Here is a 19,409-nt window from a genome sequence, read left to right as displayed (position 1 = left end):
ATCAGCTCATGTATTTCTAATGATAAATAAGTAACACTGATCATTCTAGAAAACATGATATCCCTAGTTTATGATAATTCATGGGCTCACAAATATTTAAGGTGTCTAAACATCTGTTGAATTTGGGTTCTATGATTTCCTAAAGCTCTCCAAAACATGGGGTGAACAGGTGACTCTGCATATTTCAGAAACCATTATTAGTTATTTAGTAAATGCGGTAAAATCAATAGAAAACCTAAACATAAAATTTGTTGCTAAGTGTGAGGAATGTACAGATTTTGAAAATGAAACCAAATGCCATTATTTTCTTTAGTTTTCGGGGAGGCTTGGATGTGACACACGGACAAACAGGCACAGAATCGGTCTACTACAACTTCCATAACAAAGAGGTCATGTTCCACGTCTCCACCAAGCTCCCCTTCACAGAAGGTGACACGCAGCAGGTACAAAACCTCTTTCAGTTTTATCATCTACTTCAGTGAACGTCTGTGCTGCTATATTCTTCTTTATTAGCAGACTAAACTGCCTGTCAATTATCTCATTGGTGAGCAGCAAAACTGTTTTCAACCAGTTGGTCTGTTGTTCCAACATCCCTTATTTAAGATGATAGATAACCTATTAGCTCAGATAAGACAAGCGTGAGCGGCAGTTCTCTCACCCAGCTGTCCTCTTCTGCCGTGCTGGCAGATGACGTGCTGCGCTAAGTGACCTTTTTGTCTCCCGGTTCCAAAAGCTTTCTCTGAGGAGCAGTGTTTTTCTAGATGCTCCTTAGGGACTCAACCATTTTTAAACACACTCACACACAGAGCAATAGCAGCTGTTGCTGGTCGACAGACCATAGGTTGCTTTCTGAAAGAGCAGCATTATAGAAGTGAGCTCACGATAAAAAATAAAAAATCAGCAGCACCCTGTTTCCACTTGGCCTATCCTAGCTCTACAGTTTGCATTACGGTTGCCAACCATCTGCTGGCGGAGATTATCATGAGTCTTCCAGCCACAGAAAGTTACACATTCAGTCTTCCTTGTACTTCCAGCCATGACCCAAGTGGCACAATGGTCTTGTCTTAGTGTATTGCACCAAAACTTTTAATAAATTAGAGCCTTTCATGAGACATTTTCTTATTTAAAATCTATACAAAATTTTAACTTAATTAATTTCATTTGTTGTATTTATTTGTGTTTGTAGTTGCTAATGTATAAATTTCTATATCACTGTCTAATTGGAATAGATATCGCGGTAACACATTATTTAAAGTAATTCATATTATGGGTTAATTAGGGTCTTTGTTCAGTGAATCCAAAATTAGACACGTGTTAAAAGGTTTATTTACTAGGACTTAGACTTTATTTTACACGTTTACTGGTGTCAGATTGGTGAACCTTTTATGTGAAAATATTTATATAAAATATTTATTATTAATAATTATTAAATGATTATTTGGTATAATACACAATAAATGCTTTGTTAAACACTGTTATGTAAATTACTGTGCATGAGTTAATCATCTAAATGTATCTCTTTTTAATTTAGTTAAGTAGACATTAGTTTAGTATTTAGTTTAATTGGTAACATGTTAAACCTGTTGATTCTTGGTAGCATCAAGTGAGCTTATTTTAGATTTTCAGAAAGACAATTTTGAACATACAGTATTCTAAGAATATGTTCAAAATTCATATTCAGATATTCATATTCAAAGTTCATATTCAGAAGTAACATGGCACCACATCGAATCTACAGGTACACCAATCTGATAAAAAGATTGTGTTATGTTGTGATGTTGCAGTATTATGATGTGAATGTAGATGTATTTGTCATTTTCAAAAACATACATCCAAAACTATGAATTAGGAAGTGTTGATGTGCAAAGCCGAATTTATAGTGAATAAACCATTTAAAATGATCTCATTTTGGCTTTCTAAAAAAAAGAATAAGAGCATAAATACCTCCTCGTATGTGTTTCTTAACATATTTAATTTGCCAGCAAATTTTCAGTCATGTTCAGTGTGAATATTAGCAAAGAGACTGGAATACTGTAGCAGATGCTAGTGTTGAACATGAAAGCGTTTTGCAAACAAGATTATCCTTCCCACATTTCTTGCATTTGTTCTGCCTGAAAATTAACTTTAGTTATCTAGGAACTGCAAATGATTTATTTATTTTTATTTTTTTTTTTTTTGCATTTTAGAGTGTTGTAATTGACAAAGTAGGAGGGAGATAAAAGTTGTGTTATTAGGGGGAAAAAAATCTTTGTAATTAAACGAAAGCATAATTATATGACAGGCATAAAAAAAGAGAAATATGTCTGATATATAGTGTGTTTTCATTATTATTTTTTTCCCTAACTCTCTATGTTTTAGCTGCAGAGGAAGAGACATATAGGAAATGACATTGTGGCCATTGTGTTCCAACAAGAGAACACTCCTTTTGTTCCAGACATGATCGCATCAAACTTCCTGCATGCCTACATTGTGGTACAAGTGGAGAATGCATGTTCTGACAATGTCTTGTACAAGGTAAAGCATACAACAGCCAACATCTCTGTTTATTAATTCACTGCAAGGTTGTTAATGATCCTGAAAGAAGTTATAGTTTTATAACAGGAGGTACACAAGAGGTACCTATGTATATAGGTGCGGGTGAAGAACTTAAGTAACCCAGTAATATTTCCTTTCGTGATTATTATCATCAGAGTTAAAAATTACATACCTAACTTCTAATACCAACAAATTTCCTAATAAAATGATTGTGTCATTCTGCAGGTGTCAGTGACTGCAAGAGATGATGTCCCATTTTTTGGACCAGCCCTACCTGATCCTGCCATATTCAAGAAGGTAAGCTGAAAGAAGTTGTGGCAATGTTCATTCCCAGTTAATACAAAATATACATCAAGTTTTTCTTATGGATTTTTAGACAGTGCAGCATAAAATCATGGGTTGTATTCTGTTTCTCTCTTAGGGAACAGAATTTCATGAATTTTTATATACAAAGCTAATCAACGCTGAGCACGCCTGCTACAAAGCTGAGAAGTTTGCCAGACTGGAGGTGAGTTGATCATATTTAACACAATGTACCATGTCGATGTCCGAGCCGGTCGATAAGCGAGGTACCACTGTATTAGAATGACATCAGAGGTATCCAATCCTATCCACAAAGGGCTAGTGGATGTGCAGGGATCTCATCCTAATCATGCAGGAACCACACTTGAGTCCACGAGTTTAATCAGTTTTTCTCGGCTTTCAGTACACTCAGGTGTGGCTTCTGATTGTGTATGAAAATTCAATGAAATTTAATATGTTATTCAATTATGCTATTTTGCATTGCAGAACAGAAATTGTAGCTACGTTCATTTTGCATATTCAGTAATCACACTTGGGGAAAGCACACTGAAAAAAAAGAGTTAACATGGTGTGTAAATTCCGGCTCTGACGGTCTCTCAGCCTCATGTGCACTAGACTGCTTTTATTCATGCTTACTTATTTATTTATTTATTTATTATGCCGATATTTTTGAATGAATTTAGCTTATTCCATTTCCCAAAAACAAACCTGTTACCTAGTTTTAAAACCACCTTCTCATGTGAGTACTAAGAACAAAAGAATAAAAAAGAGGAAAAAAACATGAATAGCGCACTTGTTATTTGACTGGTTTTGGTATCTGGCTAGAACAAATTATTTGTTGTCTGAATAATGCATTCATATTCCATTTGCATGCCCACAGTCATAGTACAGAGGTTATATACCAAAAATATTTTAATATGTCTATCATATACCCATTAATCTATGTAACGGATTTTGTGGGGGGGTCAGGAGCGCACTCGAGGAGCCCTGCTAGAGACACTGTATGAAGAGCTGCATATCAACAGTCAGGCCATGATGGGGCTCGGCGGCGATGAGGAGAAGCTTGAGAATGGAGGAGGAGGAGGCGGTGGAGGCTTCTTTGAGTCTTTTAAGGTAGGACCCTGCAACTTATAGTCTCCCAAAGTGCTTGTACCAATAATCTGGACGACAGGCAGTGATTCATGGGTGGCTGGGACTGTCTGAGTGCTCCTAATAATAATCTTTTGTCTTTTAATCTTTTAACTGCTTTTGTGTGGGTTTTCACAGTTCTTCATTACAGGTGTGGGAGAGGGTGTGCTTGACAGTGTATAGATTTTGTGCTGGTTTTACACAGTGTGCCTGTGAGACTATATTTTCCTTTATCTGACCCAATCCTACCTTTTCTATTGGCCACTTTTTTGCTGGCAGCTTAGAACCACTTTTTGTGAAATGTGTGAACGCCATGTGCCCTCATCTTCCAGGATGGAGATATCAAGTCAGCATGTTTATTACACCAACTGTTAAGTAGCAGTGCTCAACATATTTTACAGTGTTGTAATGAAATCATTCATTACTTTAATTAGCCCTAATTACTTCAGTTAACACATGGAGGAATAACGGTTCCCAAGTTGTCATCTGATGATTACACTTACACATGTTTATTCACCCTAAAGTAATTGATAGCATATGCAGTAAAAGCACATCCATATTTGCTACACTCGTAGTGAAAATCCAATGACCAAAAAAAAGACAAGATTAGGAAGGGATATAACTCTAATATGTAGATTAGACTATTATTAGCTGGTAACTAAGGTTTCTCATAATCTGGCCATTATTTTGCTAAAACGATATCCATGTAGCTATTTATCCGTGTAGCTATTCCATAGGCCACATAACCTATTACTGTGGTATAAGTTCACCTGTGGATTGGATTTGATATAAAGAGTGTTGGATTTGATATAGAGAGATTTGATACAAACCGCTCATTGAACACATCGGTTTCAGTGAGATCAAAGGCAGAGTTTATTTTTGGTGTTAATCTTTGGTGCTAGTGATACATCATTACTGATACAAGAGTCGATTATCTATCTGATGCCGTTCTCATTCACTCATGCTCTGATACTATGCGATGTAAGCCTGGTGTACAAGATGAAATGACACACAAAGTGCTATGAATTGCATGTACACAAATGATTTACAAGCATGGGGTAGAGTGTGTTGCATATAGAGCATTATAGTTTCTAATCCCGTCACTCATCAGGGTCTCCAATCAAGCTGCAGTTCACAGCACTTTGTTCTCATTTTTAATATGAAAAAATAAAAACAGAGCTAAATTACATGCTGCTATGATGCCACTGATTGCTAAATGCAAAGTAGGTTAATAAAAGTAGATTACACTAGTAGACAACAATTTTCGGCACCAGTGTTGATGTAGACGATGTTCTTAGTGTGAAAAAATGTGATGGATGCATCCCTGTCTACTGTGATTCTAAGGGCCTATAATTGGCCATAATTGCTTTATGAACTCCTGTTAGTATTAGGGACACCCTGTCCTCTCTTTGAGCTGGCTTCAGCAGTGCTTGGTACATATCCCTGTGGCTTCCACTTGGCTTGAGCTAGCCCTGCTTGCCTTCACTGTGCATTGTCCACTTCACAGCCATGGATGTCTGCTCTGCTTTATCCTTCCATCACTGTGTCCATTTCTGATTCTCTTCTTATCTATTGAAACCTCTAGGCCTCTTTGTTGATTCAGGGTCTTCTTTTGTAATTGCAATTCAAAACAGCAAGTTTCCCCACCTCACTTCTCTGTTCATGGTTCCTGTGCCCACTATTGCCCCCTGGTTCACAGTGTTTCTCTCTGACCCCTAGCGGGTGATCCGCAACAGGAGCCACTCTCTGGATGCCATGAGTTTCAGTATTGGGAAGCGTGCGGTCTCTTCTAGTCACAGCGGCAGTTTTACCCACAACAACAACAACAACGAACTGCTACTCTCTCCAGAGGCCCCTAAATACGCTGGGATAGTAAGTAACACTCCCTCTGGCCTAAGTTTGAGCCAAAAGATGCCCTCTTCCCATTCCCACCACCCTGAATCCCAATATTGCCCCCTTCCAAGTCCCTTCCTCACAAAGATTTTCTTTCTCTGCCCACCTATACTTTTTATAAACATATCCCGGTTAGTACAAGTACAAGCAAAAGAAAACTACTATTAACAATTCTACAAAATGCATATAACCTGAGAGGCCAGGGGTATGAATTCATATTTCAACACTGTTTCCTCATATCTGGATATACAGTAGCTTTTTCTCCCTGCTTGTCTCAAAACATAATCACAAGAGTGCATTCTCAGCTCTTGCTCATCTCATCTAATGATGATAAGCTGGCTGATAAAGACATTTGAACCATAACAGAGGTTGAAATGGCCATCTGCTATATTAAAAGCATGTCTTATGACTCAGGAGAGATGGTTCAGCCCCCGTTCAGTGTTATTCTCTCCTAGTCATGATATGAATGCTCTGTTTTATCTGTTTTTATAAGTCTCCATTTTGTTCTTGACAAGCTTTAAGGGTGTATGTGGTGTCCAGTGTGTGTTTTTACAGTTAAATGGCTTAGGGATGAATTTGTACCAGAATGCTAAAACATGGTCATGCTGTCAGTGTTGGAAAGAAGAGCTATGTGAATATGTGGCATGAAAGTGAAGTGTGCATCGTCACATCCAGCTGAGTGAGCTGTGTGTGTTTGCTGGATTTTTTTTTTTTTTTTTTTGCTGTTCTGGTGTTTTATCCACAGGCATGAGCTGATGATGAGCTGAGCTGTGCTTTGCTGTGTGTGGTGAGTATATGTGTACTCAGCAGGCCTCGGTCATACGACTTGAGGGCAAAACTGGCCTTCTCAGACAGACAGCTCATCCACCCGCCTGCTGCTCTCTATATCACAGTATCTCTTTGCCAAGCACAGCTGCTCTAATGGAGTTCCTGCCAGCTCGGGGATTGTTGCAGCTGTCTGACGCCACATGAATTACGTCACTGCCCCTTTTGACCATGTTTGCTCAGTGACCTCCCTCCCTTCCGAACAGTCACAGGGTTTTGTCCACAAGGAGCAGACATCCAGGATCAGATTTCTGTGTTTCTGTTCTGTTTGTTAGGAACTCCATTGTTTTGTTTTTTCTTTGTTTTCCGTCTAGGTTTACATGCTGTGTCAGTCATATGTATCCTCTTACTTTGACAGGTATAGGTTATAGACTGCTGTAGCTTTCTGTACTGTGTTTTAACAACTATAAGCCACCTAATTTTCAGCTAGAATATCACAAAAATACGGATGTGGGATACACAATCCTTTGCTAACAATATGTATAAAACTAGCCTGTATTGGGTAACTTAACCAAAGATTGTGTTAAATAACCAGTATGAATGAATATATGTGTGTCCAAATTGTGGTAGTTGCCTCTAACAGTCTGCTGTGTGCTCCTTTTTCTCAGCCCTGCTCTCTTGTCCCTCACAGGCCTTCGTACCCAACCATGGCTCCTCAGGCTCCTCATCTGGCTGCTGTGTTGTTTCCATAAAAACCCTTTTACTGTAGAATTATAAAGCTTGACAACTGCCCTGTGTGTTTTTATAACAACCTGCTGCATGACAGCTCATGGTCTCTTCCCTCCCCCCCTCTCTCTTTTTCTTTGTGTTTCTCTGTTTGTGTGGCCCCTCTGCAGTCATTGCTTGTCCCAGGGAAAAGTCCCAGTAAATACGGACGCCGCGGCAGTGCCATAGGGATAGGAACGATAGAAGAGGTTCATGTAAAACTCTCACTCTTTTCTCCATCTTTTGCTCCACTGCATGAAAACCTTCATTAGCACTGTATAAGCAGACATCAGATCCCAGAAGAAACAGTATGGAGTAGCTTGGCTTCACTTAGTTTGATATTTACAATTATAAATGCTTTCATATTGAAATGTGTTCCCTGTGTTTACAACAAGAGAAATTTGTGTTATTTTTGTTTTGTTTTTCTTTTATGGCAGAATCCATGAAAGTCTGGTCATAAAGACTTATATCATTAATTCACAAGCAAATGTGCTGACTTTTTTCAGTCATTATGCATTTGTATTTTGCTTTTATGACTAGCCAAATATCTAGCTTTTTTCTCAGTTGCCTATTACTCTTACACAGGCTTTTCTTAATAATCTATTAACAAATTTGAGGAAAATGTTGTTATTCCGGACAATTTTGTTTTGTTTTCACTGTCACTATGCTTTTATAATGTCCGTATAAACGAGTTAGCAGTAAAATGCTTGCCTTGGTCATTAGCTAGCTAATTTCTCAGCTGCCTAGCAACAGTGTTCCCATGACATGAACCATCTGAATCGAAATCCTATTGTGTTCACCTTCCCATGTTGATCACATAATTACTTAGTCGAAATAAGTAATTATGCTGTTTGTAACATCCCCAATACTAATGCCCAGTGTTGAATTGTATTCTGCATTTGGACACCATTCATAACCTGTAGCTTGTAACAGTTAATACTAATAATGCATGGAATTTTGATACAATTGCAGCATTCTGTCATGCCATTGAAAAGGCTCACTAGCTGCAGACACCAGTAATTGTCCTGCCCTTCCAGGTGTCCATCCATATTGTGTCCTGTATCGCTACATTGCCCTTATCTCCCGCCCTGTTTGTTGTGGTATATATAGCTCAGTGTATTTCTTTGCTCTTGTCTGGATATTGAATGGTACTTAGCAGTTTAATAGCATAGTACCATAAAATGGAGGGAAAACTTCAGTCACCTCTCACGCGTGCTTTTGAAGTCATTTTAGATAAAAAGGATTTTTCAAGTCCCATTTTGCAAGCCGTAAATTGAGACTAGTAAAACCCAGTAAACGAACCAAGAGAACAAAGCAGCTACAGTAAAGCAAACCTCAACGAAGCTCAGTAGTTCAGCCTCTGTCTTTTATCTTGTAGTAATGCATAAAGCCTGCTGCTCTAGTCATAGCCTGAAGCCACTTTAGGACCAGCATGCCACCTTGAGCCAGTTCTGGATCACATCAATAGCTTTCAATCTCCCAGACAAGTCAAAATGCATCTTGTCACAAAACAACTACAATCATGTGTGGTAAAAAAGCTATAGTTCTCAGGCATATTTGGAGGGTAAAATAAATAACAAAGCTGTCCAAACCAATCATTCTGTGACATGCAGCAGAATAACAAAACTATGTGTACTACAATGTGGGATGTGGGATGGTATAGTTTTTTTATTGTGGAAAGCTCACTGAGGCCATTTCTCTCCTACAGTCTCTGATCATTCCTGGGAAAAGTCCAACGAGGAAAAAGTCTGGCCCATTCAACTCTCGCAGGAGCAGTGCCATCGGCATCGAGAACATCCAGGAGGTGCAGGAAAAGAGGTGAGTAGCTTAGCGATCTGGACCCTCAGGAGTTTGATCCAAAAAGCAGTTGCATATAATGTCGCAGGCCATGTTATTACTATGTCCACTGGTGTTTGGCATGCTTTTTGTGGAAATAGATTAAATGTACATGTACACTCCCTAGCAACTTCAGCAGGAAAAACAGGACACCTGCACACTCATGCAATTATTCAGTCAATCATGTGGCAACACTGCAATGAATAAAATCATGAAGATACAGGTGAAGTATGCCTCAATTGACTGTGGCATGGTTGTTGCTCCCAGGTGGACAGGTTTGATTATTTTTTAAATTGCTTTTCCCTTGGGTTGTGAAGACCAGCAGCTTTTAGAGTTCATACAGAAAACTTAAAAAAAAACCATCAAGTCATCAGCAGTATGTGGGTAAAAATGTGGGCTTGTTCATGGGAGCGATCAAAGAAAAATGGCTAGAATATTCCGAACCCACAGGAATGCTGCAGTATCACAAATAACTGTTTACAGCTATGCTGAGCAGAAAAGCATATAAAAATGCACACAAATGCCAGTCGTTGACTTGGAGTTCCACTCCTGTCAGTCATGAAAAGGAATGTGATGCAACAGTGGGCACAGGCTCACCAAAACCAAGTTCAAGGTTGAAAAAAACATCACGTGACTGTATAATCGTATGAATGAGCAGGTGTACCTATTGAGTTGCTATTAAATCGACTGCAGAGTGTATATTGAACTCCTTTGAACTAGATGCAGAAACAAATAAAGAAAAAGGTCACTGATTGTGTGCCACTATATTTGTCTTTGTGTGGTTACTGAAGGATTGCCGCTCTCTTGTCAGAGGACAGGACAGTGCTCTGTGTTTCTCTGCCCAGCGTCAGTCTCAGGAACGGCAGGCTCATCATGGATTCCTCCAAGTACAGATGCCACCTTAGAATCTCTCTAATAAGTGCAGAACTGCCTGTCCCCTGTAGATATAACATAGTCGATTAACGCGGAGAAGATTCTAAGCTTTCATGCGCATGATGAAATTAGTGAAACATGTAAATTGAAAACTGAGTAATAACTGTGTGTTTAATGATGCAACTTTATTGACCTTTATTGTGCTCAAAGCGTTAGTAACTCATACTTTAAGCATTTTGCACTGCTAAAATATCTGTGATGAACAAAAGAGAAGAAATGCTGCTGAAAGGCACAGTGCTTCCAAACAAGTCAAATTCACAGCAGTTGATAGAGTTTTTTTCTCACTGACAGTGAAAGTCTGCTAAACTTAAAGAGCAGTGTACTGTTCATGTGAGTTTTAGAGCTCTATTTTCATGCTGCCATAATTACTACAACAGAAATATTACTATCTCGTTTTAGCGTTTGTGGCAAACGTTTACAAAATTAAAAATAAGCACAATCAGCTTGGCATCATCATACTTTGAATGTCATATATCCCATACAAGCAGGAGAATATATAATAACAGAAAGTTTTCTGTACATTAAAAAATGTCATTGCACTGAATCCCTACTCATTTTTAAAATCTATTTATACAACCTATTTTAATATTTATGTCGTAGTAGCTTGTCTGTAGTAGCTTGTCTGATCTACATCAGTTTTTAATGCATTCATTCTAACCAAACCATTCTAGCTCTTCTCAAATTCTTTTCCCAAACTATTTCTCCCACTTGCACCATGCCATGAAAAGGTGCCTTATTTTAGCACTTGCCTTACAATGACAGGTTTCTTTATGTGATTAATGTTCAACCTTAGAGCACTGCTTTCACTCAGCTCTTCTGAAATTCTTGTTCTTCAGCAGATTCTGCATGCTTCGGTCCAAATATTGATGTCTAATGTCTTTGATTACTAACAAAGAGATTTACTTGCACCTAACTGGAGCACTACGTTCAGCTACAGTGTGGAAGAGAATTCTCCTGCTGCCCCCTAATGGTTAATGTGTTTATGTGCAGCAGCAGGGACAGTTCACCGAGCACACAGAAGAATCCTGACAGTGGACACATATCACAGGAACCCAAGTCTGAAATCTCATCCAATCAGAGCTCACCTGAGGTCCTTGTCACTAAGAACAGGTGAAGGTTATGAACTTGAAAAGATGAATAATTGATGAAACAGTAAAAGAAAAAGTATAGATTCTAAAATGTGTGTGTGTGTGTGTGTGCGTGTAGCTCGGCCATGTGCTTCAGAGCTCCGTCCATCCCTGAAGCTCATGACTTGTCACGCTCCTCCTCAAATGCCAGCAGCTTTGCCAGTGTGGTGGAGGAGAACGAGGCCGAGGCCACTGAGGACTACGATACAGGCATGGTGAGTGTTTTATCATTTTCTGCTTGCTACAAACACACTTTAAATCATCTAAATTTAGTCACTGTAGCTAGAAGGCAGTCTAAACTACATGTCTTTTGGTATGTATAGAGGGTATGGATACATTTGAGCAGAATAAAAGTGTGTCGTTCTGTGTTTAGGAAAGTCTGTCATCAGCAGGGACTCCACACAAGCGGGACTCGTTCACCTACAGCACATGGCTAGACGACAATGTAAACAACATCAGCACCACCAGAAGGGGAAGTTCATCTGGTAAATTAAATACAGCACAAAATGATAAGTTATAAATATATGATTAGCCATAAATATGACATTTCGGCTGTGTGTAACCCAATCTGGATAAGTAATGTCAGGTATGTGAAAGCTCATTACAGACTGTTCATGTCCTAGGTATAGGCAAACCTCCCGATGGTGGTAAAGGTCAAGAGCAGAACCGGACTGACATCCGCTTCAAACTAGATCGACCAATTGACCACAAGTCTACATCGGTGAGAAGCATTTATTAATGTTGATTCGAAAAAACGTAAATGCAACTCCGTTTACAGGTTTGTTGACTTTGTTGTAGAAGAGAGATATAGAGTAAGGATTACTCTAGGATATTTTGTCCAATAAGGATTGGACAAAATATAGTCCCGTAATTTATAGTGGAAATCTACTGGGGAGAAATCTCACCCCCTCATTTACAGATTTGGTTTTCATTCACCCATAAAGAATAATAAAAAATATATAGACTAAGGCTAGACAGCTTCAAGGAAACAGTCTTTTCATTACTTCATAGAGAAAACAAATATCTAGGTGCAAGACAGGAATTTAATAAACAAGATGTTCATCAAACACAAAAATGCAGTATTTAGGCAACTCTGCATGCTCACTGCATAACCTCAGTGTGTGTGTGTGTGTGTGTGTGTGTGTGTCTCTTTGCAGAGCTGCTAGCCTCTCCAGTCTGATTACATCATGGATCTCCATCAACAGGTCAGCAGCTTCATTCAGCTGTTGAACTTAAGCAGAGTTAATTAACACATTTCTATAAGAATAGATGTTCCATCAGAGGAACACCACTTTACTGTGACTTTCAAGGAAAGGTATGATAACATTCAATCAAGGCTTCTGTCAGGTCAAGAGGACTTAAAATAGACACAGTACTCAAAAACATGTCAAATATTTTTTTAAGCTATAATACATACGATTTCTTGTTGATAAAATGAGTCAGGAGAGAACACAAAATATCTGTGATATCCTAAGTTCCTAAGATGCTATGAGACCCCAGATCATAACAGGTGAAAATCACATAATGATACACCACAGTCCTGCCTTTTAGCTAAACTACTAAAAGATAGTCAGGTTGTCCTGGCAATGTCGATCTTAGAGCTACATGAAGAATCTTTTCCCCTACAACAAGATTTCTTAGCATTATTATTATTATTATTATTATTATTATTATTATTATTATTAGCATCATTGCAATTTAGGCATACTTTTTAGTGAACAGAATTCACCTCTTGTTGAATAAACACTTATTACTCTCCTCTCACAGCTGTAAAATTAATCTGTGTGGTGGAAAAAAAGGAGGCAGCACAACCCATTTTACAAAATGTTCCAGCTTCATATAGCATCTTCCCATAATTGATGGTGAAAATTTTATTTAAATCATCCAATAGCTTGAAGTCCAGAATTAATGTAACCTTCTTCAACAGTCAATCGAAAGGTGTGTTTATATTTATGTTTAATCGTTTATTGATACCATTATCTCTATACATCTCCATTCACAGCTACCATTAAAGGCATTCCTATAAAACTCATGAGCTCGGGTTTTCACCGTGACTGCTACTGCTGCTGAAGGTGATGATGAAGATGATGATAAAAGATGAAAATAACTCCAGCCTGCTCCACAGTGACAGATGACAGAAATGACAGGATTGTGATTATGTACATAACAGACTATGTCCTGCATCAGACTCCTGCTTTACAGGTGACTCAGTGCAGCACCCAGTGAGAGTGAGAGAGTAAGAGGTGGGAATGAGGGGCACAGGCTGAATGAAGAGACCTTATTTGCACTGCATCACTTTCCTTTTCCTGGTGAATTTCTCGTCTGGTTTCCACTCTGCGGAATTTGGGCTGTTCTGTTCTGTTCTCAGTACTGCTTCTAGACCTTGTTAAAAAAAAAATCAAGTGGGCTTGATTTTCTAGGTATAAACTGCTATCTGTTTCTTATCTTGGCAACTGCATCCTAAAGCTGAGCCATGTTGAGCTCCAAATATTCAAAAAAAATGCAGCGTGCAGCAGGAGCTTGTTCATCAGATAAAGCTAACTGGAATGTTTCTCAGCCATTGGCATGGGCGTGCTTTTTTTTTTTAAAAAATACTATTATTATTACTGTCTGATTTTTGTCTAGGTAATAACTACTGATACTGATATTGTGTTCCACCTCCAGAAAATAATTACCGTCAAACATACAAACTAAAGAGCAAACCTTTCATCAGTGTCATTCTCAGATTGTCAACAAAACAAGAAAAATTTTTCTTCTATTTCTTTAAATAGAAATTGCATAACAAAAAATGGCTTACATAATCCTCAAAAAAGGTGATTTATCTCTCCAGCTAAGTAGCTCCAGCATTCATCAAATGTGCTGAACTGTGTTGTTACAAACCTCATATGTCCTTCTATAGTGAGAAAAGAGTTCTTGGTTATTTCTGTGTAAGGGGCATTCATCTTACTTGTATACAACACCAAAACCATGATACACAACAGACTGTGAGTTCTTTCTCTAATGTGCTTATTGAAATATAAAATGTGGTCTTGATTCTTTATCAACGTGTTCAGACCCTAGATCTGTGACGCCACTTTAAGTTTTAACGTCTCCCTAAAATCAAACTTTCCCATTCAAATCCATGCCACTACAGAAAGTAGTCATAAATATTAAGAATTTCTATTACAGCTCAAGCTAATGTGTTGTAAAATGTCTATTTTTTTTTTCAAAGATAAAGATTAAGTTTATTTAGATCAACTCTATCTAAGCATAAGTGTAAACCTGACACTGTCGTTGAACCTCAGTAATGCCGAAAGCACCGATCATGTGTCTAGAGTTCACTGAGAATATCTAACACAACGGATTCCAGTGCCTGTGGTTGCCTTAGTGTAATGTACACCGGCAATCAGGGAGGAAGTGAGGTAGCTGAAGGAATAAATGTGGAGTAAATATTCGAGTATATATATATATATGTTTATTTATTTAAAAAAAAAAAAAAAGAAAAGTTTAACATTGTGTTTTATTTGTCTCAGTGGCCAATGCATCAGCAGAACTTTATTCATTTTTGTTGGTAACAAGCTAAAAGGAAAATTATGAATTAATCCTGTAAACCCTTAATCCCTTAAAGTATGTAGTTATGAGAGAGATAAATATAAATGTGGACCCAGTGAGGGGGTTCTGGGAGTTTCCCTGACAGACCTTTAGGCTTGCTTTTTAATGCAAGTCATCACTGTGTGAAGATGAAGGACATTTTCAAAGTTTATAGAAATACTTTGAATAAAATGATTAAAGATCATTTTTTAAATGAACTGAATAAGCAGCCTCGCTTAGTGCTTAGTGCTTTTGTGCCCCTTTGTGGTCAGTTCTGGTCTTCTTAAGCCAGAAGCATCCATATTGTAGTTTCAGTGCAAAAACCGAATTAGGTAACAAAAAAATAATCAATTTCAGGCAGCAAATGTGTGCTGCTCAAAACAGGGTACTGATCAAGCAATGCTACGACTGTTAGTGTGGATTCCTCATGCTTTTGTGGGCTCATTTGTGTAAATACTGCTGTTTTGTACATAGGCCTACTGCCCAAAAAAAAAAAAAAATAAAAAAAAATAAAGAGATTTGGGTGGAATATTTCTCTGAGGTTTGACTGATTTCTACAGATGCAGTAATCAATATTCATATTAACTGACTTTCTAAAACAACATGAATTAGAAATTATTTTAATAATAATTTCACTGTTGTTGCTTTATATGTATTTGGATTTATTTATAGATTTCCTCACTTCATACACTCACTCTCACACTCATTTTCTACCGCTTATCCTGGAGCCTGTGCCTATCTCAGGCGTCATCGGGCATCAAGGCAGGATACACCCTGGACGGAGTGCCAACCCATCGCAGGGCACACACACACTCTCATTCACTCACGCAATCACACACTAGGGACAATTTTCCAGAGATGCCAATCAACCTACCATGCATGCCTTTGGAGGGAGGAAACCGGAGTACCCGGAGGAAACCCCCGTGGCACGGGGAGAACATGCAAACTCCACACACACAAGGCGGAGGCGGGAATCGAACCCCCAACCCTGGAGGTGTAAGGCGAACGTGCTAACCACTAAGCCACCGTGCCCCCCTCACTTCATACAATCCAGCCAAACTGCAGCTCCCAGGATGTGTTTTGGGGTTGTTGTTGTTATTGTTGATTATATTCATTACGGACTACAATTATGGACTGAAATGTGTGAAAATCCCAAGAGATTAGCAGTTTCTGCAACAAACCAGCCATCCTGGCATCAATAATAATGACACATTCAAAGTCCCTGAGCTCACATGTTCTCTACATTCTGATGCTTAACGTAAGTTAATTAACTGAAGCTCTTTAACTGTATCGATATTATTTATTTATTTGTGTCTTGCTCTACAGTCACACATCTGGCTAACTGATTTGATGTATTTACAGGTGTCCCTAATAAATTGGACAGTGGGTAAAAGGCTTAAAGCTTAAAGCTCAGGTAATTTTATATGGCATGTTTACTGAATGAACACTAGATGGAGATAGTGTATGATAGAAGTGTGTATCCTCACTACCACCTGTCACAGGGACATTTTCTTCACCACAGTCAAGGTAGTTCAGTGCAGACATGCAATCTATAAACTCATTCATGAACACTTGCTATTTATAAAGTTGAAATTAAATGTAAGCTTGGATAACAAATGAGCAGAACGATGGTGCATATATGCACAAAACATTGCTCATTATTGTATAGTACAGGAACATTAAAAAGAAGTTTATTCCGTGTTAATGTAATACACTAAGGGAACTTAATTCATGTGGATGATCATTTATTTAATGCATGAAATTATTATTATTATTATTATTATTATTATTATATAAATCATGTAATATTAGGAAATCACTGCAACCTGCCCCCAGTCTTTGCCCCTTGGTATATAAATCCTAAATATTAACTGACATAAAATATCGTTAATAGACATTGACATAGTCAATTGATTTTAATGAATAATGAGGGTGGAATAGGAACAATTTTTCTAGGTGGTGATTTTTAGCACCTCTCCTCGAACTGAAACCTACTGTAGATAGGATATAAGCTCATGTCAGGGTCTAATGATTAATGAAAATGAAATAAATGTATACTAATATGTAATGTAACAGCTGGAATTAGCTGAGGCTAAAATCAAGGTTAAGATTAATTCCTTATTTATTGCACCGGAGACACATTCCAGAAAGTCTATGACTTTCCTGTATTGGATATCCCCAGAACATGATTCTCTAGCTAAATTCACTGCTGGTTTCATGTGGGATTTAAGATTGATAATATTGAAGTCTTTGGTCACTAGGATGCGTGTTTCAGTCTTGTGGAAACTCCTGTGAATCAAATATGACCCTGATACACAGATTTAGGTTTTGTTTTGCTCTAGGGATTACATTTAATTTTATTTATAACTGAGGAGACGGACAGAGCGAATAAGGGAGAAAGGAAATATATATATTAGGTGTGGACTGAGGGTTTTGATGTTTGTGCAAGTGGGCATGAGTGTAAAGAGTCTGTACTGTGGAGCTGATGACTTCACACCCCATAACATAATGTGATGTATAATTCATGTAGATCTTATCAACTCCCATTCAGCACTTCACTTATTGCTTGCCACCCACCTAACACACTCCTCATCACCTCACTATGCCTGGGGCTCTGATAGAGCTAATTAACCAGCTTTACATATCCATTGCTATGTTTTAAAAGCCTTCTTCTTTTTTATCATAGTCTGTAAATCTCTTTTGATCATGCCTCAATAAAGCTATTTAATAGAGGTCAGGAGATCCATATGAACTGATGAATAATGTCTGGCTGTCCAGTTCCTGGCTTAAGGCATTAAACATAAGCATGGGCAGAGTAAGTGTGCTGACTCATGTTTTTAAATTATTTATACGTCCTAACTATGCACAAAAAGGAGGTAGTTTGAGAAAGCCAGCCATTTTGTATGTGAGGAATAAAAAGGTTCTGATCTAATCACATGTAGAGAAAAGGACATATATTGATAACATCAATATCTGACTATTATAAGTCATAAAGCAAAAATGACAAAATAAAGGACACAAATCATGTCGTGATTAAAAATCTCTGTGTGGCCTGAAGATCTGTCAGTCCAGACAACATTGATAGAAGTCAACAATCAATGTGAAGGAACTCAGGAGGTGAACTGCCCAGCGGCACTGAAATCAAAGTCTACTATACAGTGGATTGAACAGACAAATAATAATAATAATAATAATAATAATAATAATAATAATAAGATGAAAACAGAGTATATTCAACTTCCTCCTTGAATGTTACAGCAGTTTTACTGTATAAGTGGAAAATGCTCAATGACAGAAGATTATTTATAAAGACTTTTCATTTTAGTATCTCAAATAACTATTTATTACTTGTTCTTTAATTCTTTAATTATCAATTTAATTGTTCTCCAATATCTTTAATTCAATCTGAGCAACTCAAACAGCATTTTATCGAATCGATTTTTACAATTTTCATGCCTAATACTGTACCATAAATGATTTTAAAGTTCATATAAAAGATACAAAAAACACATGAAGCATGATTTATGCTTCAATATTGGGTGTAGAGCAGCAGTTTGCAAAAGTTACTGTCCAACATAGAAGCGTACCAACTTCCCACCTATCTCCTCAGTGAGACGTGCAAGTTGGGACGAAAGAAGCAATAAGCACGGGCTCCTCCTGCTTTCAAGTCTCTCCTCTGCAAATAAATCTATCAACGCACAGTATTGGGTCATCACAGCAACAGTGGGTTTCTTTAATTCTGAAAAGAGCTATGCTTGTGTTTTAGTTTTTTTTTCTGCCATAAGCTTTGTTTATGCTTTTACAAAACTAGGTTCATCTCAGTTAAAACACAAGGAATACACTTTTATGACACTGGTTAATAAAATACTTTTATGCTGGTAAACATATACTGAAGGACAAACACCTCAATTAAGCTATTAAATGAACAGGCATCTGAGGAGACAACTGATCCTTATATTTTTGGACATTTTGGAAGCTGTATTTTCATAGCACTTCAGAATGTCTGGTCAGTTCGTGAGGAGGTGGATTTCAATACAAATACAATACAAATGTAAATGGAGCTGGGAAAGATCCATAGACTAGGCTATAATCTTTTTCAGGAGATATTGGTATTACAGGTCATCAGAGCCAAGGAAACCCTAAGATAATAAGGTTTTAGGGTGAGGAGAGGGCCAAATTGTGTGTGTGTGTGTGTGTGTGTATTGTTCATGCTGGTAGGCCTCCACTTTGAACTGAATGCCAGATTAAATATCTGACTTGTACGAGAAATGCTGATGAATAACAAATTCAGCGCCCACCCAGCCCGATGGCTCATGTGACAGTGATGCTTCTTATAAGAAACCTACTCAGATTCTGGCACACCCACCTTGACTGAAACATTATAAAGCATCAACCTCTGTCTATTATTTTGCCACCGCTTAACTCACAAAAGTCACTTCTATAAATATCTGGCTGGGATTTTGGCCTTGTCACCTCCATGTGGGCAGCATGTTCACATTGTAGAACGTCTAGACTTTATCCATAATGAGGCCATTACACACAGGAAAAGTGAGC

At 37.9% G+C, this 19,409-nt stretch overlaps 1 protein-coding gene across 10 annotated transcripts in view; it reads left to right on the top strand.

Annotated features, from left to right (window-relative positions):
* The window catches only part of rap1gapa (RAP1 GTPase activating protein a), a 107,878-nt gene extending 93,074 nt beyond the window's left edge, over positions 1-14,804 (top strand). For 6 of the 10 annotated variants that reach the window (XM_060895016.1, XM_060895017.1, XM_060895011.1 and 3 more), the window contains 14 exons: positions 314-443; positions 2,359-2,514; positions 2,761-2,832; positions 2,957-3,043; positions 3,808-3,951; positions 5,686-5,838; positions 7,521-7,598; positions 9,098-9,207; positions 11,149-11,268; positions 11,365-11,500; positions 11,659-11,770; positions 11,909-12,006; positions 12,443-12,490; positions 13,288-14,804. In XM_060895016.1, the coding sequence (XP_060750999.1) occupies positions 314-443; positions 2,359-2,514; positions 2,761-2,832; positions 2,957-3,043; positions 3,808-3,951; positions 5,686-5,838; positions 7,521-7,598; positions 9,098-9,207; positions 11,149-11,268; positions 11,365-11,500; positions 11,659-11,770; positions 11,909-12,006; positions 12,443-12,451 (1,405 nt within the window). In that variant the 3' untranslated portion in view covers positions 12,452-12,490; positions 13,288-14,804. Of the gene's footprint in view, positions 1-313; positions 444-2,358; positions 2,515-2,760; positions 2,833-2,956; positions 3,044-3,807; positions 3,952-5,685; positions 5,839-7,520; positions 7,599-9,097; positions 9,208-10,016; positions 10,113-11,148; positions 11,269-11,364; positions 11,501-11,658; positions 11,771-11,908; positions 12,007-12,442; positions 12,491-13,287 lie in introns of all 10 variants that reach the window. The other 4 variants (XM_060895018.1, XM_060895010.1, XM_060895013.1 and 1 more) reach the window with 4 other exon arrangements.
* Positions 14,805-19,409: the final 4,605 nt, after the last annotated feature.

This window comes from Tachysurus vachellii, chromosome 19, assembly GCF_030014155.1.
Source record: "Tachysurus vachellii isolate PV-2020 chromosome 19, HZAU_Pvac_v1, whole genome shotgun sequence".
NCBI classification, from domain to species: Eukaryota; Metazoa; Chordata; class Actinopteri; order Siluriformes; family Bagridae; genus Tachysurus; species Tachysurus vachellii.
The sequence above is the reverse complement of the archived record's forward strand: the minus strand, read 5'-3'. Positions and strand labels throughout refer to the sequence as shown.